Source organism: Perissodus microlepis, chromosome 2 (assembly GCF_051167445.1).
Source record: "Perissodus microlepis isolate ML-2025 ecotype Zambia chromosome 2, ASM5116744v1, whole genome shotgun sequence".
NCBI lineage: Eukaryota > Metazoa > Chordata > Actinopteri > Cichliformes > Cichlidae > Perissodus > Perissodus microlepis.
Genome location: NC_140462.1, coordinates 15,068,435 through 15,094,738, shown reverse-complemented (window position 1 = coordinate 15,094,738; position 26,304 = coordinate 15,068,435). Strand labels below are relative to the sequence as shown.

The 26,304-nt window shown below is 40.8% G+C and overlaps 1 protein-coding gene and 2 long non-coding RNA genes across 9 annotated transcripts in view; 1 reads left to right on the top strand and 2 right to left on the bottom strand.

Annotated features, from left to right (window-relative positions):
- Positions 1-20,794, bottom strand: part of mbnl3 (muscleblind-like splicing regulator 3) — a 36,851-nt gene extending 16,057 nt beyond the window's left edge. For 2 of the 7 annotated variants that reach the window (XM_084949294.1, XM_084949301.1), the window contains exons 1-5: positions 20,465-20,794; positions 11,682-12,748; positions 2,252-2,416; positions 1,627-1,830; positions 1,294-1,533 (exon numbers count right to left, since the gene is read on the bottom strand). In XM_084949294.1, coding sequence (XP_084805420.1) covers positions 1,294-1,533; positions 1,627-1,830; positions 2,252-2,416; positions 11,682-11,855 — 783 coding nt within the window. In that variant the 5' untranslated portion in view covers positions 11,856-12,748; positions 20,465-20,794. Of the gene's footprint in view, positions 1-1,293; positions 1,534-1,626; positions 1,831-2,251; positions 2,417-11,681; positions 12,749-12,825; positions 13,235-20,464 lie in introns of those variants that run through there. The other 5 variants (XM_084949266.1, XM_084949288.1, XM_084949272.1 and 2 more) reach the window with 4 other exon arrangements.
- Positions 20,795-20,832: 38 nt separating this feature from the next.
- LOC146392539 (uncharacterized) lies at positions 20,833-22,599 on the top strand. The gene is made up of 2 exons (XR_014802040.1): positions 20,833-22,082; positions 22,163-22,599. It is a non-coding gene; the product is annotated as an uncharacterized LOC146392539 (long non-coding RNA).
- A 103-nt stretch (positions 22,600-22,702) lies between these two features.
- Positions 22,703-23,299, bottom strand: LOC146392538 (uncharacterized). The gene is made up of 3 exons (XR_014802038.1): positions 23,062-23,299; positions 22,918-22,977; positions 22,703-22,835 (listed from the first exon to the last, which is right to left on the bottom strand). It is a non-coding gene; the product is annotated as an uncharacterized LOC146392538 (long non-coding RNA).
- Between the last annotated feature and the right edge of the window lie 3,005 nt (positions 23,300-26,304).

The window sequence follows — 26,304 nt, the reverse complement described above, 5'->3', positions numbered from 1 at the left end:
CTCTCCAGCGGGTCCTCGGTCTGCCCCGGGCCTCCTTCTGGTAGGACATTAAATCATTCAAAAGGAGGCATCCTAGTCAGATACCCAAACCTCCTCAACTGACTCCTTTCGAGGTGGAGGAGCAACACTTCTACTCTGAGATCATCTTGAATGACTCAGCTCTTTATCTTATCTCTAAAGGAGAGCCCAGTCACCCTTCAAAAGGAAACTCATTTCCGACACTTGTATCTCTGACCTCATTCGTCTGGTCCCTACCCAGAGCTCGTGACCATAGGTGACCACAGGTGAGGGTAGAAACATAGACAGACCGGTAAATCCACAGCTACGTTTTTATGCTCAGTTCTCTCGACCACAACAGATTGGTATCAATCCAGCCCAGTCATCAGCAGGTGAGGCCTGTTTCCTTGTTACTTCATAAAAAACTTCACTTTAATTTTAAATATGAGACCCAAAGAGACGTAGAAAAAAACTGGAAAAATCAACAACCCGATCCATTCTTAAAAAGAAGGAATACAGTGGCCAGCTCAGCAACACTAAATGATAACAGAATGATTTCCACGATTAAGAAAAACAGATTCCCAACATTTAACAAAGTCATGAACTTGCTTGGAAAGATAGACGTATCACCGTCAAGGTGTACAATCAAGAGAATGCAAACCACTGGTTACACTAAAGAACAAAAAGGCCCAAAAAAGTCTGCAAAGTTCTAGAAGTTTTATTTTGTGGGGGGAATAGATAAAGCTGCCAGGAGCAGAGGTAGTGAATGTGGATGAGTTTAAATACCTGGGGTCAACCATCCCAAGCAACAAACACACAAAAGATGTGAAGAAGAGAGCGCAGGCAGAGTGGAGTGGGTGGAGATGAGTGTCAGGGTGATTTGTGGCAGCAACAGTGAAAAGGGAGGTTTACGAGATGATAGTGAGACCGGATATGATCTTTGGTTTGGAGACGATGGCACTGACAAAAAGACAGGAGGCCAGCATGGAGGTGGCAAAACTGAAAACTGTAATTCCCAAAGAGCTGATGCAATTTTTTTGTAAAACCCCTAGAAATGAAAGCTGAAAATCCAAACTTCAATTACATCTTGATTCAACCCAGCAGTGCTATTAATTAAACAGAGCAACAAAACAAAAACTGTATCCATGTCCAACAAATTATAGATTTAGCTGTATGGCAGAGGTTGGCTTGCTTTACAGTTGGCTTACACGCATGTTTTTCTTCTGAACCATTAAACCATGTTTAATGCTTATTTTTGTTAAAAAGTACCGAGACACAGTGTCGAGGATGACTCACCAAGCCTGAGGACGGGGTGTTTTGACTGGCTTGGTGCTGTGCAGCCTTGATTCTGGCCTGCAGGTGAGCTGGAGGGTGGAAGTACTTGCACTTGTCTCGGCTGCAGCGGCCTTTAATATAGTCCATGCAGACAATGACCGAGTTCTCGTTGCAGTCCACCATGCCCGCCTCCAGGGGGTGAGCGTAGCGGCAGTCGTTCTCACCTCGCGTGCAGTTCCCGCGCTGGAATTCTCTGCAAACCTGGCGGGGCAGGCGGGAGCACCGATCAACATTCACCTTTTAGCGTTTTTCCACCAAACATAGAAACACAACAACTGCACGCTGGCTGCATACCTCCAGCTTGTCTGTGCGCACATGTTTTTGTGCGGAGGTGCCATTTCCCATGGCTGCCAGACCGGTAGGACTCCCGGGGACAAGCAGGGGAGTGCTGGGCAGCAGCTCAGGCATCAAACCCATCGCTGGGCCCATGTGGCTCAGATATGGACTGAATGCCATGCTGGGACTCGTTGCCAGAGAGGGTGTCACTGGGAATGTTGTCTGAAAGAAAGAGAACAAGAAAGAGACAATTTATGGCAGAGCTTTCAATAGGAGGCTTGAAGTGCTTGACTGCCAGCACTGCTTTTTACAGGAATAAGAACAATGCAGCTGCCTAAACAACTTCTACAAGCATGAAAAAAAAGCTGAGCAGGCAGAATACATAAAAGACTTTCAATGTCACTTGAGATTCTGCAAGATTCTCCTTGTACAGTAAGAAACTTTGGCTTTCAAACACTTTTTAAAAACAAAAAGGCTCTTTTTATTCCCTATTTTATGTATGTAAGAGGACAGAAATAACCAGCATTGATAGAGTGAAATATTATTCTACTCCTTGTTGTCTGTTTAGCGCACATCTTGCACACGGCACGGTGTTTTGATGACTGCATTACTGTAGAGTCATAGTTTAGGATGGGCTGCTCACTATGGGCTGCAGTTGTGTTCCAGGCAGCATGAACTGCATCTGCTGAGCCAACATGGCTGCCGCGGCCTTCTGCTGGATCAGGTTGTTCCTCCCATTGATTTCCAGCTGGGTTTTCAGGTGCGGAGGTGGGTGCAGGTATTTGCAGTTCTCGCGTGTGCAACGCCCCTGAAGAGGAGAGCGGAGACGGGAAGGATGAGCATAGAAGCTTTAAGCAGGCAACAAAAACTCACTCCCACTCAAAAATAATTAAATAAATAAAAATCACCTCTTATCAGAGCAACCGATTCAAGTTTAGCAGAGGAGTCATCCATATAATCAAGTGTAATTTGTTACACTAAACATCAAGGATCTAGTGTGCTTTCAGAGGAGTCCTAATGACTATGCCTTATAAATTTTGGTGAATAAAGTACTAATGAAGCCCCAGAAGAGCTTCTGCTGCATAATTCATGAGAAAAATGCAACCGCTTTGTAAAAGAGTTCTGACGAATATTCAAAGGTGGGTTTTTTTTTTTTAAATTTCTCAGGATATAATCATTTCATTTTGTCATTAAGTCATTTTTTGAGGCAATGTGAAACGACAGGTGCTGTATTTGAGCCAGCTTTGGATTTTTCCACAGCAGAAAAATAAACTAAAGTGACATGCGATAAAGCTGGAGGCTGATAACACATGCTTAACTCTCACCGTCCTCTATGATAGAGTCAGTATCTCCTTCGGGAAGATATCAGCTCAAAAATAAAATAAAATAACCTATTTTCTGAAATAAGGGAAAAACATTGCAGTGCATGAGTGAAAAAGCAAAAGCAGTCATTACAGGAAAAAATAAACTCACAAGCCAAATTTGTACATTTTGACATAACAGAGGGAAGGAGATATGAGTCCCCCGGGGGTTGCGCCAGGAAGGGTATCCGGCGTAAAAATCTGCTAAATCAAACATGTGGAGCTACCTGCTGTGGTGAGCTCTTGTGACAAGGAAGCAGCCGAAAGTGGCTTTAATATAACAGATGAATTGATACAGAACGGCATCAGCCAAAAAAAAGCTGGTCTGCAAAGAATCATGATATCTTCAAGAAGCATTTCAACTATGAGTTAACTGTACATAGGCCTACAATTCATATATGCAGACTAGATTTATAAAGTATAGTTGGGAACCAGTCCTTACTAATTATTAATTTCTGTTTGTGATTTTTCTTTTCTTTCTAATAATATATTAAAAAAATGTTAAAAAAAAAATAAAAACAAAGAAAAAACATAGATACGATAATCTACTGAACACAGAGACACATCCATCAGTACGTGAGCTTATGTAATAAGCATCTTTATTTGTAACTGATTTCCTATTCTTGAATTCAAGCCTTGGTTAAGAAAATAGCTGCAAAATTTGCTGGATGCGTTTATTGAACGTCACCTGGACATTCATGTTGGGGTTTCTAGCAATGTAAGGTCTCTGTACCAGAGTTGTTTTATATCAGTCTTTTAGTAATAAGAACAAAGGGAAGTGAATATACCATTTTTAAAGTGATAGAAATTAAAAAATTCTTTCAAGGTAACAATGTTTCCAGCGATGTTGTGAACAATGTTATTGTAAATCAACCACGAACTGCCAGTCAAAAAGAACACTGTGTATAGATTTAAACCAAGTACACCTGGCCACAGCACCTGAAAAGGCACAAACCTACCAGGGACAGAAACTGTTACCGGGAGGGTTGCTTTTGCTAAGCCTGTGCCATCACCAGAAGCAGTTTAGGTAACAAAAGCAAAGATCAGCCAGCACATAAAGAAAAAGCAGCCTGTTTTCCTGTGCAGAATCACCATCCAGTACTCTTTGCACTGGTTTTCACTGAAACTGCTGCAGTGGTACTTTAACAGATTGCTTTGTATAAGGAGTAAATAAGTCAAATAATGCATTGCTTTAAAACAAGCATTTACAATTGATAAGCTGATCTGAATGATCTAAAATCTGACAAGCACTTTGATTGATCTTCTTCATCTAAGTTGATTTAGCTTTAAGTAAACTTAAAAAGGCTTTATAATGGGTTACTTCTAATTCTATTTATTTAATTAAAATGTAGTTTAACATAGTTCCACTACGGCACATGAAACCAATGTGCTGCACGATGGGTTTATAACTGTTGCTAATTCACGACCCTTGTCCCTTATTGGGCTTTTACATTCACATTTTACAACATTCATAACATAAATCAACATATATAAAACCACAATAAACTATAAATACATAGTGTAAAATATAGTGTAGAAAAACAAAGAAATTAATATAATTTCCAAAAGTATTAATAATTATAAAATTATAATAGTTATTTAAAATGACTACAGCTCTGATTTACCATTAATCCACTCTTGACCTTTATGTTAAACATTTTATATCTGTAAATGTGCTTCACAGATTATAATCTTTTATGCTAATTGTCCAAATTTACATGCGCGATGTGGTATTGCTTGTGATGCCTCTAGAAAGAATCTTTGAAGTCAGTCATTAAGGAAACATAAATGAATGAAACTCGATTCATTTCTTTACAATACTACAATGATGTCACAACTGGCTTTTTATCCATAATTTTCAGAGTTTGATTGGATATTTTCACAACTTTTCTTCTTTAATGTGCCATTTCTAATCAACAGAAATGAAAAATTCAGGGGCTTTATATTAAAACAAACATTTCCAAATATCACACAGCTCTGCATTATCATGGAATAGAAATTAAAAGATTATTAAATTGGATAAACATCGTAGGACACCGAAATGCCAGCTCCATTTTTTTTTTTTTTTTATCTGATCATCTAATGAGACTACAACTCAGCTGGTTCTAGCTACACTCTGTAATCAATGCCGTGGATTTACAGATGCAACTGAGGATAATCTCATTACTGCACAATACGTGGATATTTTGAATTTATCATCTCAGAAAACTGGGAAAAAATAAAGTCATAAATTACCAGCGAATCTTATCCTGCATCAGCAGCCGTGGCCAAAACCCGTTTTGATCAGAAGTCATTCTTCATGCTCCTTTTTACTTGTCATTTCTGGCTTTTTGACAAACTCTAAATCAGATTTGGACCCATTTATCTAAAAGCAATCAATTTGGCCCAGAATGCCGTTAAAGCAGTGTCCTTGCTCCCTGGCAGACTGTGGGGAAGGTGAAGATGGTGCTGCAGGAACACTGCAGGTCAACGCACACTCAGAGGAGAAACTGCAGTCTTCATTAAACCCCTGGGCCGACAGCATCTGTCTGCTCCTGCAGATGAGTCGTTAACCCGCTAAACTACCTCCGCTGAGCCTCGGCAACATGCTCTGTCATCAAACCACACCCACAGAAAGTCCCTCGAGTTAGGTGATCACGAGCAAACCGAGAGCACTAAAGCAGCGGACAATAATACAATCTGAAGACAAGCTGACGTCATGGTGCAGAGGCTCTGATGGTGATGGATAACATGCTGAGATGAGGGCACATAAAAAGGGTGTTAGCAGCAGGATAACTCTATAAAAATAGGGGGAAGCCGCAGTGTCTCTTCACCAGCATCCACTCACACAACCTCACACAGCAGACAAAAAAGCACGAGAGCACACAGCAACGCAGCCGCCTGAAAACCGGTCATGATGGTACACAGGCATATAAAAACACTCTCGCCTACACCGGAGCAAGCTTTGCGTCAGCGAGCTGTGTGTTTAGGGATGAGACTGTAATGAAGAGAGAGTCCCATGAGCCCAGCATGCCTGCTCCAATTCAGAGGGAAAGAAAAGTATCTATTAATGAATCTAATGGTGCATTGACGTTATGCATTGCACGATCCAGACAGAAACACAAAGAAATAAAGAAAACTTTGATACAAAACCTTTATGAAAGCTGTGACATCTGGGTTAGAGAAAGAGGCCAATGAATAGCGGTGCTGAGGAGAGTACTAGGTCAGGAATCTCCTTTTGGTAGCCATGGCAACACACTACACAACACAGAGAAAGTCCCTGTTTGTACAGTAGTGTGCTGCTGATGCGCAGAGAGAAGAGAGAGCTAGGACGTCGATAAAAAAAGATCACAGCGCAGCTCTACTCTGTGGCACACAATGACAGAACTGCACTGTAAACAATATTAACATGAAACACAAATGATGCTTTCTTTCAGTTAAAGACGACCTGTTACGCTCATTTCCACCACCTTTTTTATTCTTGGACTCAGCTAGAGTGGCCTTTGCATTGGTTGCCAGTTCAACATAATCCGTCTTCTGATTGGCTGCCCTTCATAAACACAAGGTTAGAACACCAGATAGGTGGAGCTGTCCCTCATGTGGCCCATCATAACAATATTAGGGATATCGTGATACAAACACATATGTAATGCCAACATTGCATTTCTTGCTAAGTCTGGTAAGACTGCAATAATACTGCTCTGTAACTGCAGAATAACCAGAGTACATGGAGACTTTTCTGCATTAATATCAAACATATACTATGCATTTTACTGATGTAACTATGACATTGTTATTAGATTATGTTGGCAAATCCAACTGTTTAGAATATCAGTGTAGCATTCACAGTGGTATTTGTTAACATTGATGCGATGAGGGCCTGGTCTTACATTTTTACTTACTTTGTTGTGTAAGTTCTCACTAACATCATGCAAATGAAAGAATATAAACAGCTGGACTCTACCATGAATGTCGTTATTATTTTCAGCTGGTCTCAGGGTTTTGAGTAATTTTTAAGTTTAGGATCCTTGTTTGTTTTTGGAGGTACTCTCAGTTTGATCATTCCAGGGTTTCTTCATTCTTTGTTTTGTTTATTGCTAAACTTTAATTTTCAGTCATTCCTTCGGATTGTAAGGAGTGATATTGGTGATATTTTAATTCTAGTTTTGTAGTTTGTATTTATGATATTTTATTAGTCCCCTCAGTGTTTCAGTGTTGGCATTTCCCTGTTTCACTGTTATTCATTTTCTGTTTTACTTTGCTGAGCATCTGTTTCCTGTGTTAAACTTTTAGTTTAACTTCCCCTCCTGACCCATTGTCGTTGATTGTCTTCACCTGTGTGATCACTCTTACTTGTGTTGTTACCCTCTTTCATTCAGCTCTCTTGTTACCTCGAGTGTATGAATAGTCCAATCCTTTACTTTAGTCTTTGTCTTGCTGTCTGTTGATCTTCCTTTGCGGTCATCATTGTGTACTCCTGCATGACTTTTTGACTTTGCTACTTTGTTTATGAGTTGTGTACTTCCCTTATTATCTCATGTGTATAAATAGTCCGGTCCTCCTCCTTAGTCTATGTCCTGGTGACTCTTAATTTTCCTGCATGTTCACCATTGATTTAGATTTTGGTATATCAGCTTAAACAAATGGCTTTTGGTCTGCCTCCTGTTATCCTGCCTCAGTCCTCACCAGTCCTACAATCCAAATTCATAACAGTGAAGTGAAACCACACTCGTGATTGACAACTTATTAACTGATTAGGATACCTGGATAATCCTCCTTTGTGAAATTTAGAATGACCAAAATTTACAAAATGAAATTAATATTTTATTTAGTGTGGCCTGAAATGAGTGACTGAGCCCATGAAATCCTCGGGAAATAAGGTCAAACTTGAGGGTTTGGGGCCATTTTCCCAGAACTGTTCAACCATATATATGGCCACCTGGTGGCCGTTAAAAAGTTTAAGCCAGTTTAATGTCAGTTTAAGAAATTTCCTTACTGGCTTTGCTTTTCAGATCAGGAGGTAATGTCCATCTTTTATATTGGGTCTGATTGAACCATGAACCTTGGCTCAGACAGATTAATTTTACATTTATCGACCTCTTTATTTGAAACGTTTGCCAAGTTTGGCACCTACCATTGTAACACGATTCACTATAATTCAGGTAAACCATAATGGCTCACCTTTAAATGTTATTATTTGAGGTTACTCTCATAGCAGATAATGATGTGAAGATGAAAAAATTAGACAATCAATGAACCAATTAATCCAGATTATGTATTCAGTTCTAAAAATATTGGCATCCACTAACATAAAACTTATTAAAATTATGTCTCAGTTATTCAATTGATCTTCTGCCATCTTAAATAACCAAATATTTTGGGGTATTGTTGGTTTTTTTGGACAAAAAAATTGATTTCAAAGAAGAATTTGGCTTTTAAACTTGGAGCTCTTCATGCGCTTCACATTAGGTTAGTTGACCACAAAGATTAGTTCATAAATCTAAATAGCATAAAATGTTGTTAGCTGCAGTCCTTCGATGATGTCATTCAAAGGTGACACTGCTATTGAATCATCTTTAGGTTGAAAAGTAGCATGGTGGGAAGATGCAGTGCCTACATTAATCATTTGAGATGACAGCAGCACTCCAGTTAACAAGGTAAAAAGAACTAGGCGGCAAGGCCCCCCCCCGGGCAGTGGGTTCAGACCAACCAGACAGAGCTAATGGAGGAGCAACAGAGAATGACAGCGGTCGGCTTGGGCCGGCATGGAGATGCCAGATATGGGAGGGATGATGATGAGGGAAGCCATTAGAAATGAAATTAACAAAGGAGGGAGGGGTGGGCGGGGAGCAGGAGGAAGGAGCGATGCTGTAGAGCGGCTCTGCCTGGGACAGCGCGTGACGCTTCCTTGTTTTTTCTAGTCAGTCAACTGAAAGCAACAACTGTCAGCTGAGCATAATCCCGAACAACAACGAAGACAGAAACACTGTCATAGAAAAGATGGTTTCACACTCTGTGGCGGCACTGTATGTTAAAACCATCTGATCTGACCTTCGTCACCAGCTTCAGCTCTCTCTCAGACTATCAACGTGACCCTGGAGCTTCAAACAGCCTCTTCTTCCTGTCAGTGAGACCAGTAAAGGGCCAGGCTGTTGCTCGGTGCTAAAAACAGCCGTGCCACTCAGGAAGATCAAACTATCCAATGGGTATGCACTCCTGTGCTGTTGCTAGGCCCCCTCTCTCTTTCTCTCTCTCTCCTCTCCAACTCCCCCCTTCTCTGGAGGACATAACACAGAAAAATGGCTGAATAATAAATTCTAACTCAATAAACGAGGAGACAGCAGCTGCACTCAGACAGAAAACCCCTTGTCCGAGTCTCACTTTTTCACTGAGGGAAAGCTGGTGGACAAACATGCATAGATCAACACGAATGCACGCTCACGAGTGGAGCAACAGTGTATTCTGGATTTTAGCATAATTGGCCATTGAGAGATGTAGCTCCTTTAAAATGCATCACGTTTCAGACTGTTTTTACACAGCGTGCGAGCAGCGCTAGTGTTGTGATTCTGTGGTAGAGGAGCGAGAGGGGGTGAGGAAAGCAGCGGCAGAGATGCTGGAGCAGTACAACCGACTAGCCCACATCAGAGGTGGTGGAGGAACAGAGAGCATCAGCTGAGCCGCTTTACGAGAAATTATGCCTGGTCTGAGCGGAAACAATAAATATCTGGAAAACCAGATGTCATTCCCTGGTTTATCTAGCTACAAATAAACACAGAATCTGTATTTAGTTATTAAGACTCATGCCTGGTTATACCAGATATACCATGGCCAATAAAAATCTGGCTGAAAGGTTTATGACCCAGACAGTAACCAGACACATGTTTTTTCACCTCTAAATCAATATGGTAACATTAAACTATAAGTTTTTTTAAAAAAAGACAGCATTTTACATGGAGACAGTAAAACGGCTAATTAGCTAATGCGACTATTTGGGGTGTGATATTTGAGGCAGCCAAATGATACATAGTAATTCATAATCAGAAATAATAATTTAAAAAAACTTTACTTTGTGATTTTCAGTTTAAAATATAAAGCTACTCTCAAATGTCACCAGACATAACAGAGCTTTTATTGTGAAAATCACAGCTGATGACAATTTCTATTAATTAAAACAATTCTGATATTAATACTGAATGATATTTTATAAATACACAGGTATGTAAATGCACAGCTATGATAAAAAGTGTAAATGCTGGGGTTTTTATTAAAAAACTATCTATCCTTCATCTATCCTGTCTGTTCATGCTACTCTGCTGCATGTGCTGCAAACACTAATAAGACTATTTCTAAATTACTACAAGCATATTTTCTCTATTATGTTCTTTGGGAAAAAATTATCATAAAGTTAAAAGTTATCATATAAAATGGCGCATGTAGGAAAAGATAAATAGGGTGTCTCTAATACATCTGTAATTGCATAACATCAGCCAAGAACCTGACAGACAGACAGATATACAGAATGTATCAGCTGGGCTCTAATCTATTACAGGTATGGAAATGATTGTCAGCAGTTCCTCTTTATCATACAGTAGACTATCTAAACTACAGGGTGTTTCACTATCACAGGTTTTTCCCGGCTTCCCAGGCCTTTTGGAGACTAACTAATGTTAAGTACAAATAGATAAGAAACTGAGTCAGTGTTACTTCACTTAACAGAATATTTTTGGCATTTGTGAAATAAAAATATATTTTAGTCTTGAGTAAATGAAACTGCCACTCAGAATAACTGGTTAAAAATATTCTGTATCACAGTCTCGGTGGTTTTCCTTTTTGGGGGAAAGGCCAAAATCCTTTTGGTGGGCCTGAATTTTCTTTCTTTTATATATATATATATATATATATATATATATATATATATATATATATATATATATATATATATATATATATATATACCTGAACAGGGTTTTTTTGTACCTCAAAATAGGCCTTTGGCCACAACTTGTCACAAACAGTGAAAGAGTCTTTGTTACCTTACTTACATTAAGTTTATGCACTATGCTGTTATTTCCGGCAATTCGATAGATGAAAACGTACTTTACAGTTAAGTAAATAACTCCCAACTTAAATAGCTCAAAAGAATTTTATTACAGTCTTGGTGATTTTCCCCTTAGGGGGAGGCCAGACGCTCTTTACAGGCAGTAAACCCCTGATGACGTGTTCTTATCTTAGCTAAATGGTGACAAAATAAAATATGTAATTTACAGCTGTTTTTCTCATGAATGAAAAAGGCCATTGTGGGACGTGAAGAGAACACACTTTTCCTTCATTATACAATTTTTTAAAAAACTACAGAAAAATGTTACTAAGACTTGAAATAACACACATCCCTATACTTTCCAGGCCCAGAATCACAGAGATTTACACTATAAAGATAAAATTAGAATATATTGTTAAGTAAAGTTATGACCAACTGACATAGTTTGATAGGTTTAAGGGGTGGACCACGCAAATCCTAACGTATCGCTACGTGATGTGTTTTTCCTGCTAAAGACGAGCAAACTCATTTGAAACACTGCACAAAATCCTGGTTTGTGTGTACGTCAGGATGTGTTTATATGTCATTCAGCTATATAATACTTCACTACGCCATTGACTAGCTTGACATGAAGCACAATGAATGTGTGGAAACAAACAAGCTGTATTAGAGCAGCGTGTCTGTAGCACAGTTACCTTGAGCGAATCAAAGCAGGCGATGACTCGGCCGTTCTCCACATGGCAGCTCCGTGAGGGATGTGCAAACTTACACTCAGCGTCAGACCGCGAGCAGGTGCCTCTCTGAAACTCACGACACACTTCCAAGGTCAGCCATTTGGTGTCTCGTCCCATGGTCATGCTGACAGCCATCAGAGACGCTCGCAGACGCTGTGCAGCGGCGGTGGGCAAACTGACGGAAAACTGTCTGATGAGAGCAAGGGTGACTAATGGTGATTCAAGACAAAAAATCCCCCAGCACAACACAGAGGAAACAGAAGCAAAAATATTTTCGGTTTCTCCTCAGTGCAAATAGGCAGCGAGTCCTTTTGGTTGGTGTATTTTGGGGGATGTTTATTAGTTCTTCCTGGGAAAAGTGGCAGCTGAAGTCTCACTGCAGTGAGATATATAGAGGGGCTTGACTGCGAGCAGAGGCCAGCTCTGTCTCAAAAAAAAAGGAAGAAAAAAAGGAAACTAATCTGAGGGCATCACTCTGGCATGTCGCTTGGATCGCAGAGTCGCCGAGTGTGTGCATTCACCTGTATCAGCCTGCTGTAAATCACCACTACATTCACGTCAACATGGCCAGGCTGGGGCATTCACTGTAGTTCTACTTTAGTTATATTTGGGCAGCCTGACAAGGAAACTAAAGATTTCTTTAGAGCAAAACAAAAAACAAGAACAAAACAAAAATAAAACAAAAAAAAGACAGTCTTACACGGAGATGTCCTTGTAATGATGAGACGAAGTGGCTGCTCAGCTCAGGGTATGCTGGGACTGCAGCTCAGCAACGTGGGATGGATGACTCTGTGGCTGTCAGGATAAAATACAGCCTCCATTCAAGGCCAGACACACACCGTCCCGCTGTAATCCAGCAGACTCGGCAGACGTACCCTCACAGTAGGCACTTTGGAGTTCCACTTCCTCCTCTTACTTCAGTCTCTTTCTCATCCCTCCTTGTCCGTTTCCTATTCTTCTGCTGTCATCCTCCTCCTCCTCCTCCTCCTCACTGACCTCTCTGCTGCATGTCCTTGCTTGCTGCCTTGCTGTGGATTGCAAAAACAGAGGAGCGTTAACAAAACACCAGCCTGTTGAGGAGAGAACGTGACTGTAGAGCTACAACCTGGTGTGGAGTTTGTTTAAACGGAGGGCGACGAGGATCACGAGGCAGGGAGGGTGGACGCGAAACAGCCAAAGAGGAGAAGACGAGGGCAAACAAATAGGGTAGCAGGGAGGGAGGCAGCGGTGAACAGGAAAGGGCAAGCTACAGTATGTCTTGATTAAGTGATACAAGAGAGGGAGAGGGAGAGAGAGGGAGAGGATGGAGGGCGGGAGATTGCAGGCAGTGGAGACGTCACTTTAACTCCGGTGAGCTCCATGGAGCAGAAAGTAATTGACTAACTTGACATGATTCACGCAGAAACACACAGCGGATAGAGGTGTCCTTGAAGTGGCACAGGTTGGCACGCTGGTCCACACAGATGAGTGCCAGACAGTTATTAATGCGAGGGGTAGAGACAGGAAAAGCAGAGCCAGGGCAGAGAGAGAAGGGGTAGTTCATCACAACTGCAGCTGCTCTGCTCAATGCAGAGCAGCAGCCAATCAGGCAGACTCTTACAGGCAGGCAGGGCACGTGACTAACCAATGACAGAGCAGTTTAAAGCTCAGCTCCTCCCTTCACACAGCCTGTCCTTGTTCCTCTCTGATTTTTCCCCCCTCCTCACTGGTACAAGCACAGTCATGGCAGTCATGGCTGAGCCACATGCTAATATCCACGCTGTACAAGAGCCCTGAGCTGAAACCAGACAGCTCAGTCTTCTCACAGATGTGGAGGAGTTATCCAAACTGTGCACTCTGCTGCAGCATGATGCAAGGATGATGCACGCAGCCTGTTGTGCTGCTCACTCTGAAGGAGCAGAGTGACGTGTCCAGACACTAAGTGAATACAGATACTGATCAGAGAGGTGACACATGCACACAGAAGAAACTAGCAGCTTCTCAAGGGAAGAGGAGGTCCAGACTGCATTTTGGGGGGGACTTTTTAAATTGTAAATTGAAGAGAAAGAAGGCTATGCTGTTTAAAACCTGAGTGCATGTCCAATGAATTAAGAACAGAAGAGATGCAGGAGAGAAGGAGTGCAAAATAAAAAAACAAAACAGGGGAAGGAGGACAGGGCGTTGGAGCAGATATTATCAGTCCCTGCGTCTGATGGCGGCAGACACAGACGGAGGAAGCGACGGGGGGGGGGGGGGAGAATGTGAGGGAATGAGTGTGTGTGTGTGTGTGTGTGTGTGTGTGTGTGTGTGTGTGTGTGTGTGTGTGTGAGCATGCAGATACACAGCCCAGAAGGAGAACACTGCAGCAGAGTGGGAGACGGAGGGATAAGGGGGAGGTGGGAACTGAATTGATACACCCACCTTCAAACACAAGAACAAAGACACATCCCAGCCAAAAAAAGAGGAATGAGAGATGAGCAGGTACAGCAATTGCTTTGCTTGCTTTAACCACTCTGCTTGTCTGTGCCTCTTCTCTCCTCTCAGCCTACCTATAGATCGATTGAAACTTTTCTCAGGGGCACAAGGCAAGCACCTCCTCCTCCTGCAGCTCTGCCTGTCCTTCATTCAGGTCCACATCAGTGTCAAACGCCTCTGCTTACGCACATCCTGATGATACAGCTCAGCAGTATGCAACACACATCATCAAAATGCTCCTCAGCAACACTCCTCGCGCTCGCCACACCAGACACCAAATGGCGCACAGTTGCCGTTACAACCATTCTTGGAAAGCTGCATTGAAAAACTGGCTCTCCTCCAATGGCAGCCTAGTTTACACTGCACTGGGCAACTTTGAATATACACAGGAACAATTTTTTACTTCCTCATACAAGCTGCTGGGACTCTGCTTTCCTCAGTTTACCTCTTGCCGCTATTGAGGCCTTTATGGATACAGCAAGACAAAGGGAACAGTTAAAAACAGAGAATTAAAGCCATGGAATAATGTGTAAGTGGGTTGAATGTGACATGGCCACTTGGGGGTGTTGGTTTGTTTGTTTTTTTACAGCATGGTCATAAATAGACCAGTGAGCGCCTGAGTTAGCAGACCTGACATTTTGCAAGTGATAAAGTAACTTTTATTAATTAGTTACTTATAAGTGGGAGCTGCTCCTACATCACTGAGCATGTAAATGTAGCTAAATGGAAAAGAAGAGATGACTTTTACTGCAAACTAAGAGTATCAAATTATTCAGAAGTACTCTGAATGAATTGACAATCCTTTCCTTTCCAAGTGGATATGTGTGACGCTCTTCTTGCATGCTAATACTGTGAGCTACATGCAAAATACTGCAAGATTCCCATATAACCCTAACAAACTAGTACATACTTTAACACTGTATGGCTGTGCATGTTAACTTAGTAGGCACCACTGCCCAGTATCCTGGCAAAACGTATGGTAGGGGACTATAGTAAGCAAACATGTACCTGCTCATTAATACTGTTGGAAATTTTAAAATGTCATCTTCATCAGAAACCACACATTTCTTTGCAGAAATTTCATGGCATTCATTCCCATAAGTGTTAAGCTACTTCTTTGTTGCCCTGTGATGGGTAGCTTTCCTGTAATAAGCTCCAACCACTTCACGACCTTGAATTAGATAAGAAAGCTGGATGAATGGATGGATACTAGAGAGAGTACAAAAGGTGGATCAAGTCTGAAAAGTGAAGCTAATGTAAGAAGTGCCCGAAACCTGCATCATTTTTAATGGTCCATAGGAGACAACCTCTCTGGTTATAAAAAGACTTCTGGTTGTGTAGAAGCCTATGAGAAAAAAAGTGCTTGGCCAACTTGATCTATGTCCTCAGTAAACACTTTCCTATTGACTTTATTGAATGAAATATTGAATTTAAAATCCATCTCATCACATGCAAGGTCCCGTTTTACCTCAAAGACCTCATAGTACCATATCACCCCAGTAGAGCTTTTCATTCTCAGACTGCAGGCTTACTTGTTCCTAGAGTACTTAACCTCACCCCAACCGGTCATGGCCGAGGGCCGCCTCTCCCTGAGCTTGGTTCTTCCAGACGTTTCTTCCTGTTAAAAGGGAGTTTTTCCTTTCAACTATCACCACTCATAGGAGGTCATCTGATTGTTGGGGTTTTCTCTGTATTTTGTAGGGTCTTTACCTTTTAATATAAAGTGTATTGAGGCGATTATTGTTGCTATATAATTGAATTGAAAAACACTGAATTTATGAGCTGAACTGTAAATTATAATCACAACAACACACCTCAGCATTCGTTGGCCTGTTGCTGTTGGTAAACTGATGTCCTTTATGTAAAAAAAAGTAAAATAAATAAATAAGACTGGTAGATGTTATGTATATGCTAAAAATGGGTCATACGTTATCCCACTGCAAGGTGGTTGCTAGGCAATGTGATGGCATCATAATGTATTAAGCACAATTTATCTTTTGTATAGTAAACGTTATTGTGAAATAAAATGAATGGGGTGTTTCTATGAGGTGTTACAGATGCGTAAATGCCAAAAATCAGGTCATTTTAGCCTGTTGCTAGGAGGTTGTTAAGCAACATGATGATGACATAATATAGGACATAGCCAAGAACAGGGGCTGGCAATACATCTTCCCAAGAGGCCACATGACAAAGCTGAGATTGTCGTGGAGGGCCACACCTATAATTTGAATTTAATTCCGCTCAATGTTAATTTTAGTTCTTTATAAGCTTATTGATGCGGCCCTCTGCAACAGTCCCAGTTTCATATGTGGTTCTCTTAAGGAAAATCAATTGCCCATCCTTGGCTAAGAGCCTTCAGGGGCCTAAGATTTATCTATTTTCTAAGTTTCGTTGCCCAACTCCTGATAGCATAGAAAGACCCTTTGTAGACAAAGAAACAAACACACAGTCAGACAGACAGAAACTTTGTGTATTATAGTCAGATTATTAGAGTCGGAGAGGAGGATTATCCAGGACGCACCATGATCACGGGAATGAGCATGCACTGTCAGTGGTTTCTTTGTCAGACCCACACCTTTGCTCTTCATATATAGCTCTAAAACATCATGAAAACACTTGAAACGGTGTAAAATGGTCAACCGGTCAACCAGGACTCATTAACATACTACTGCAGCTGAAAAACTGTAATCTCTGTTAAAAATAGTTCAGGCTAATAAGACATTGACATATCAACAGTCTCAATGTGTTTTTAAACACAGTCTACAATTGACATCTACTGCTAAGCTGCTATGTTGCAAAACCCGACCTACCACAATAGATCTGACAGGAGGAGACCACAAGACACACGAGTCGAACAAAAAGCCAATGAACACGGAATGAAGAAGCAGACAGAGTGAAAGGATCGACTAAGAAAAAATGAAAGAGAAAGAATTTGGCTTCAAAGGTTCTTACACCTAAATGCTGATCAGGAAACGTGGGTGTGATACTGCATACTTTAGTTTTATTAATGTTAATTATCTGCTCAAACACCACAGATAACAAAGTGTTGTTCAGTGATTAAACATAATATATCCAGGAAAGGGTTTATTATGTGTATAATAAAATAATAATGTCTTAATGAAGTGTATATATGCACAATTACACTGACAAATAATCCCATTTGCAATGTTGGGATACAATGACTTGCTATTTAAAGACTAAAGCATGAATATCATGCTTATAAAAAGTAAGTTATGGCCATGCTGACACACCAAGAGCTGGAGGTAATCTACCTTAATTCTGGTTGACAGATAAACTGATTTTAACTAATGAAACTAACTTTCTTAAAATACACTTCCTGGATCCTCTGATTAATTAATGATTTCCAGATACTTTTTGTCTTCGTCTTTTCACTCATGTTATGACTAAACTTCATTTTGAGGGAAGCAGTTGTTTATAGGTCAATTCATAATCAACATTGGTTTTTTCACCATTGTGGCAATGTTGGATTCGCTTATTTTGCTTGTTAGCAAGCAAAGAAATTACGTGCAGGTGAACAAAGGAAAACAACTTCAACATTTTTAGACTTGTGAAAAGAGAAACTAAAGTCTTCTAAGCAGCTCTGCTGGGAATCTGCAAAAGCAGCAGGCACATTTAAGCTTCTGCAAGTCTGCTAAGGCCCGTCAGAATAAGTGGCAAATAAGACTGGGTGAGTTAGTGGACACAACTGCAAGGTCACAAAGAGTCAAACAACATGATGATTAAGGGCTTTTTTTAGATAACTCTTAAGGGGGAAATCTAATACTATATCATCACATTGACATCCTTTTGCACTTTTGCTTAAAAAATATTGATCAATGCAAAACAGAAAAAAAAAAGATGCTGATTAGTTTTCTAGCAACAAATTACTTTTATTTATGTTTGGGATGCGCATTTTAGACTTCTACATAAGATCAGATATGGGGTGGACGATGAGCCCACTGCAATGAGGACTACAGCCATCAGTGTGTGGGGTCACCTGCGCAACCAGGGCTACAGAGACGAGCCACGATGACTATCTAATTAGAAAACTGATGATCTGCATTCCTGCTTAGTTAAAGTCGAGCTGTACAAACGAGTGTACTTTTTTTTTTACATAAATAATCTCAGCCGACGTGGCACAAACAGGTGATTACAGGGATGCAGCATGGTGAATAAATACAGACTGCCCTAGTTATAACAGTGATTAAACCGCTGCCTGTCCTCCAGGTGTCTGCAGTGAGCAGAGGGGCTCAAGGAGTCAGCAGGTGGGGGTCAACACGTAGGTGGCTCACGGATGGGGGAGGACTGATGACGCTGGCTGCTGTTGACACCTGCGCACTGCGTCCGTCATCAAACAGGGTGCACCGACAGCATAACCTTCAACGGAGCTCTGACGTCTGCATTATGTCTGGCCCATGGGCCGGCTGTCACCTCGACAGACACACTAGCAGGTAGCCTAATACCAATAAAAATGTACAAGATACAGAAAAAACAATCCAGTGTTTCTTTTGCATAATGGAGCATTTTAGTGTTTTCCCCAGCGGTCCAATTTGAGTGGCTTAAAACTGACCTTTCTCTGCTGTTTTGTGTTTATTTTCAGTCGTTAAAAGCTGAGTGTTACTGGTTAATGCTGCGTGTTGACAGAAACAACAATAGAATAATAAAAGCAGGGTGGATGAACTTCCTACATCTGATCATATATTAATGTTAGATTGAGCGAAAATGGCCTTTAACCAACCGGGGGAAGACCGTGTGGGATTTTTAAAACTGTACCCTGGAAAAAATGTTTTGGTTTCACACGAGAATCTCTGAGTTTCCTGTGGGAGTTTTTTTGTTTAATCTGGAGTTTCCTCATTCCCCCAAAGCCTGGTGATTTCTACTTCTAGAGGGCACAGGTAGTTATGAAACAAAATACTAAAGCTGTGAAAGCACACCACTTATCTGCAGGTTACAACCCAGCAAACAGACAGCTTTTTTTTTATAGGAGTGCACACCAGGACAACCTCAATGAGCAGGTGATTGATTAAAAAAGCGAACAATCCATAAATCAGAATGAGAGCAAAAGCCAGCAGCCAGGAGAGAGAGAGACGGAGCAGAGTAATTAGGTTAAGTATCAGTAATCCCTTCAGCTCATTAAAGCGCCACAGCTCCCATTCAAGCAAACTTACAACAAACCTATTTCATCACTCAGGACAACACCGATCATATTAGTCAGAAGCATGCAGCTCAGCTCGTCCATTTCACGCCCTTCACCAGTTTTGAATGAGAGAAAAACTCAGTTCACTTCCTTGTGTGGCTGCTTTCGATTGGAAGTTTCACATCTTTGCAGCGAGATAATAAAAGTTATCTATTTTACAGCCGAGACAGTAAAAATATTGTGCATCCCTGACTCTGCAATCGCTGCTACAGTGTCGGTGAATGGTTTTATTTGTGCCATAAAAGATGGAGGGCTGTTAATGTGTGTCTGTGAGAGAGGGGAAAATGAAAACAGGTTATGTGGGAAATGCAGCTGTGTGCACTCTTGTGTGTGTGTGTGTGTGTGTGTCAGTTTATCTGTATTTATATTAAGTAAAGAAAAACTAGCTAGACTGGTACAGAGTCCACAGCTTGGAGGGAGTGTGAACTTGTCCTGACAGGCTGCACTGTTAGATGAGTCTGATATGATGGCAATACATACACACACGCACACACACACAAGCACTGCATACAGTTTAGGCAGGGAAGTAGTGACAACACAGCGTCGCATGGTGGCTTGAGTGTCTGACCTCATACAGGACAAACAAGGACAAGGCTGGCCGCATGACAGCATAGATAGAAACCTGCAGGGTTTAATAGCTTTACAGTCGATATTACTGTAGAGAGGCTGACTCGGGGAGTAATTTAACACCGATTATTTTTAAAATATTTGGTGCAGTTCACTCTGGGGAGAACACAAAAAATAAATTTAAAAAAAATTGGACTTTAAATGTCCAATAAATTATAATTCTCCATACAAGCTAAAACGCTTTTCTCTGCACCACTTGTCTCCACACAGCGCATTGCACTCCTCTACCAGACATGCTCTTAAGCGTGCAAATACCTATAAACGTTATTACTACAGTGCATAGATGTAAAACGCGGCGATTTACGCACGCGTTTAGCAATAACCGAGGCAGGTTTCAGTGTCCACGCAACAGGCTGCAGTCAAACGGGGCACATTAAATGGCTGCAGCACGGGTTAAATACGAAACTCACAGTTATTACAAATGCGTCAGGCTGCGCCAGTCTCTGCTTGCTCTGCGCTCTCTTACCTGTCCAAGTGATCCGCCGGGCTCAGACGTCTCCTCCTAAAAACGTAACGTCGGCTGAAATGTTTGTTTGATCGTTGTTTTCTGTTTTTCCGCACAGACGGGGTGTAACGCACTCAGCATTGCCTTAAAGTGAGGAGAGAGAATTAGGGGAGGGAGAAGGAGAAAAAAAGGAGGGGGGCGCTTGCTGGGTGAAATAAAATAAATCTGAAGCGAGTAGAAAATTAAAAAGGCGTGTTGCCGCAGCGGAGTGAAAGGAAGAAGAAGAAGCGGGCTCTGTCTACAGGGCAGCTCAAATGCAAGTGAACACAACACAGAGAACAGATTTGTAAAAAAAAAAAAAAAAAAAATCTGAGGGAGGGCAATGTGGAGAGGGAGGAGTTGGACGAGCGTGTGTGTGTGTGCGTGTGTGTGTCGCTTACTTGATAGCATCATTAAGGGAAATCAGAGTCACGACTGAAGGGAGGCAGGTATGAAGGTGGACCGCCATAACATGTAGCAGGTAGATAAAGCCAGCTCTATACGTGCATGTAGGTGACATCATATACATTCAGGTTCAACGAAAGGCTTACCTGGGCCCTGTTTCAGAAAGCGGGTTTAGTGCAAACTCTGAGTAAGTACACCCTGAGTTAACGAAAACTCTGGGTTTTCGGTTTCACAAAGCGAGTTTAGATTAATTCTGAGTGAGTTACTATGACGACACACTCCGTGAAGCTAACCTGCCCCCTAGCAGGTTTACTTCAACTTACCCTGACTTTCTCCGCCTCTTTGTCGGAAACCTGACTGTAGGAAGTGTCAGACATGGCGTGCCCCTTCCTTGAAGAGCCAGTAGATGTTGGAGCCCAAATTCTCCGCAGAGCTCTCCGCCGGGAGAGAGTGGTTAGAGCGCGTTTGGACATTTTATCATTTCCTGATGATTTTCTGTGTGAACGTTACAGTTTTTCAGCACAATCTATAATTCATTTGAATAACATCCTCAGGCCTAATATTGCTCATGTGACACATTGCGGACATTCTCTCAGTTCTGTACATATTATTTGTATTGCACTTCGTTTTTTTTGCAAACGGGAGCTTTCTGTATAATATTGGTGACGCTGAGCACGTTTCCAAGGCTACCGTCTGTCGGGCAGTCAGGAATGTTACAGTTGCACTGAAACGTCTCCTGTACTCGTTTGTGGTGTTCCCCGGTCACAGACCCACAAGATTTATCAAAGAGGGATTCCACAAAATTGCAGGTATCAGGATGAACAAAACTTAATTCATGATGTGGTGATACTTGAACTACTACTTAAATTTTACATTTATTTTCAGGGTTCCCAGGCATGATTGGCTGTATAGATGGCACCCACATTCCAATCATTGCTCTTTCAGTAAATGAAGGAGACTATGTGAACAGGAAGTCTTTCCACAGCATCAATGTACAGGTACATAGTTCCCTGTAGCATTTCAAACTAACAAATTATTTCATTATAGTAATGGATGCTAATTTGTGTTCTCTGCACTGTGAAGATCATATGTGATGCTGCCAACATTATCACAAATGTGGAAGCCAAGTGGCCAGGCTCTGTTCATGACTCACAAATTTTTCGTGAATGTACACCGAGCACAAAATTTGGACATGGTGAGTTGAAAATACTTTAAAATATATAAAGACCAATTGCTACAGGCACATTTGAACTGAAGTGTATCCTTCTGTCTTAGGAGAGTTCACTGGCTACTTGCTTGGTGATAGGGGGTATCCATGTTTACCCTATTTGCTTACCCCTTACCCTGACCCTGAACCGGGCCCACAGCAGCGATATAATCTGGCTCATTGCAGGACAAGAGCCAGAGTTGAAATGACTATCGGAATGCTTAAGGCCCGGTTCCAGTGCCTTCAAAGACTCAGGGTCACCCCAGAAAGGGCATGTGACATTATTGTGGCATGTGTGATTCTTCACAACATTGCCACAATTAGAGGAGAACACTGTCCTTCTGAACCAAACATCAGCAGTGATCCAAACCATGAACATCCTGACCCTCCCACGGACATACAAGATGGAAGAGCAGTCAGAGACACCATATGTCACAATCATTTCCTTTGACCCATCACCTCAACATGTTGAAAGAAGAATAAACAGATTTTTTGTTCAACTGGCTTTATTGGTCGCCTGTATTTCCTGTACACAAAGTATTAATAAGTATATTATTATGATGTTCAAACACTGAAATAATTCGTCCATCTCTGACCACTTCACCCACCCTTAACTGATGTTCCAGCAGTAAAATCTCAATCTTGGTTTTTTGGATCTGCTGCTTGAAGTGTTCCATTTCCAAGTCGCATTTTTTTTATTTTCTTGATCAAATAGGTCTTGTACAGCTGCTTTACAGGGAGCTATTGAAACACAGAAAATAGCATTGACATTCATAGTACATGCCTACTTAGGTTGGTTGTAAATCAGTGCTGAACATCTTACTGAGGAAAGGTTTGTTGGAGAAGTGGCTGGACCCTCTTCCTCTTCATTTCCATCATCACTCTGTTAGAGACATACAAAGTCCATGGTTTTATTATAGTACCACATTTTATTCAATTGTTATATTTTCCATTGTAAGATGTAAACCTCATAAAGTGTCTCTGTTGCTTCCTCCTCTGTAACAGCTGTCAATGTTTCTTCATTATTTTCCTGTAGTAAAGAAATTAACAACATTGCTGTTCTACTGTAAACTCATATAATCTGTGGAGTATTAAGAGTACTCACAACTGCATGTTGGTCTGGCTCAACAGGAGGCTGCACCAGATGCAGTACACCATCACCATCAACTGATAGAATATGAGGTTTATACAGGTCACTTATAACTTACAAGGGCCCAACTGGCAATTAACAAACATATACCAATCACCTTACACTTCATTGTCATTATGCTCTCAAAGACAACCAAGACTGAGGGAAGGCAAAATCAGTAGGGAAATAACTTCACTACAAAGTAATTCATTATGGTAAAGAGTTTATCAAATGAATGAGTAGCACTGCAAAGGTGACTGTGAAGAAAGGATGTATGCACATCATGTATTATTTTGAATTTACCCCTTATGTAGGCACTTGTGTCTTGCGGGGTTATTGACTCAGAGGATGTCCCCGCAGAGATGCCTTCAGCCACAGGGCGCCCACTGTTTTGGCTGAGGGCCAACTGCTCAGCCTCTGTGAGTGGTGGTGGTGGAGGACCCCCACCTGTTTTTCGGGCCTCCGCTTTTTATCTGTTGGCTATAACGGGTCACATTTGAGCATACAGAGTAAGCAAATATGTACTTGTAATGTGCTCAGATAATTTCAATAAGTGCTTACAGAAAGAAAATTAATGTAGCCTCTAACTGCAGTTGATTTACATAGGACAAACAGACCAAGCACTATGGCTCATAATACAATTACACCTTACCTGTTTGGACTATATTTTTATATTTCATTTTTACTTGCTGCCAGGAACGTTTGGGGCCTGTTGGGTTGCACCTGCGCTCACATCACATCACAAAATAAAATGTATAAAAAAAAAAATATATATATATATATATAATGAAATAACGTGTTAAATGGGTGGAAATCCCTAGATCAATGTTTAAATTAACACTCACGCATTGACTCTGTCGGCTATGTTTTGCCATGCATGCTCCCTTTCTTTTGCAGCTGAGGCTGTGTTACTTTTTTTCCGCAAAATTTGCATGTTATCGGCATATGCTGCCATCAGAATTTCGGCCTCAAGCGCTGTAAAATACATTGACCGCGCCTTCTTTCCCTCCGTCTCCATGGTGACTCGCTTAATCTGTGCTCCACTAATCAGGGCTTTATGTATCCTCGTGCGCGCGCTTAACTTGGGGTTAAAGCAACTCCGCGTTGATTGAACTAATTGTTATCAGCCTTTCTGAAACCGAATATTCCGAGTTGGACAATTCGGGGTTACTCAACCCTGAGTATCGTTTTTCACTCTGAGTTTTCTAAACCCGCTTTCTGAAACAGACCCCTGGACACGAGAACGATTCCCCAATTTAATATAATATAATATAATATAATATAATATAATATAATATAATATAATATAATATAATATAATATAATATAATATAATATAATATAATATAATATAATATAATATAATTTTAGTGTCTAATGCTTGTGCAAAAGTCTTGAGCCACTTTAAAAAATATATTTTGCTAGAAGATGGAAAATACTGTGTTTACGGCCAAACATCCCAGCTTTAACACATCCTGAACTCTCTTAATCAAGCTTTCTCCTAATTTCTTTAAGTAGTCTCTACGAATTGTTCTCCAGGCGTTTTGAAGGCTTATTCTTGGGATGTTGTCTGTCTTATCTTCTGTTCTCTGTCAAAATGATCTTACACTGCTTTAATAATGCTGAGGTTCGGGCTCTGAGTGGAGCTATCCATAATTTACATTGTTCTTTTGTGTGTTTCTATCCTTTGATTTTCAGTCTATGTCTTGTGTACTTTAGCCTTTGCTGGATTTCTTAAGGACATGACTGTCAAATACCATCTAAAAATTAAGTGGACAAACTACTGTAATTATAAATATAGGTTTTGTTTTTAATATTTGGATGAAAAACCTTTACAGTCAAAGTCTGCCTGAAGTCTAGAACCCATGGACATCACCAGATGCTGTGTTCTGCCAGGCCTTGACTGCAGTCACCTTCAGTTGTTTTTCTGCATTCAGTTTTGTACTAAATAACTGAAAAGCTGCTCTGTTGGGTTGAGATCAGGTGACTGACTTGGCCTTTGAAGAATATCCCATTTGTTTGCCTCTTGGGTTGCTTTTGCTTTGGGTCATTATCCATTTGCACTGTGAAGCTCTGGCTGATCATTTTTGCAGCATTTGGCTGAGCCCTGAAGTACACTTCACAACTTAAAGCTGCTTCTATCAGCAGTCACATCATCAGTAAATATCATTGACTGGCTTTGACTAGCAGCCATACGTTCCCATACCATAATATCACCTCCACCATGTTTGACATGTGATGTGCCACGCTTCAGATCGCAAGCTGTTTCTCCCCTTTTTCACACTTTTCTCTTCCTGTCATTCTGATACAACTTAGTCGTTTCATTGCTTCATATATATATATATATATATATATATATATACTTTTTTCTGAAGTGTGAAGGATCTTTTACATGTTTTTTCTTCTTGTGGCAAAGTCTAATCTGACCTTCCTGGATTTGATTGTAACTGGTAGTTTTCACCTTGCTGTAAATAATCTGTATTTACATTCTTGATTGTAGACCTTCACAATGATATGCCTCCTCAAGAGTGTTCTTGACTTTTTAGATGTTAGAGTTGTTTTTCTTAACTATAGAAATAACTTTACTTTTCTTCTGTGGTCTTTTCAGGCTTTTTGGTGTCGCCGATCAGTGCATTCATTGTTTTTAACAATTCTCCAGATTGTTTATTCGGTGACTCCTAAAGTTTATGCCATCTCTCTGATAGATTTATTTTGATGATGACCTCTCTCTCTTTGGGCCTCCTTTTCAAAAATATAAAGCTTTAAAGTATAAATTTAACACTCTGAATCGCGTTACATGCCTTGCCTGACCATGAAACTACTTATCAGAAGCCTCTGAAAATGGGGGGCTGTTTATAAAAACGACTGTGGTATAGTACAGAGGCTACCATAGCCATAGTGAAGTGATACCATGTTTTTAATACACTTTTAAAAAAGTGTGTTAAAATGTTAATTCCTTAAAAATACCTAAAATGATTTGTTGTTTAGCCTAATTATCTGCAAGTGTGCTCATTTTGAGTTAAACTAGCATTCAAACAAGGTACACTGGAGTAATATACGCCTGTTTATCAGGATTTTAGA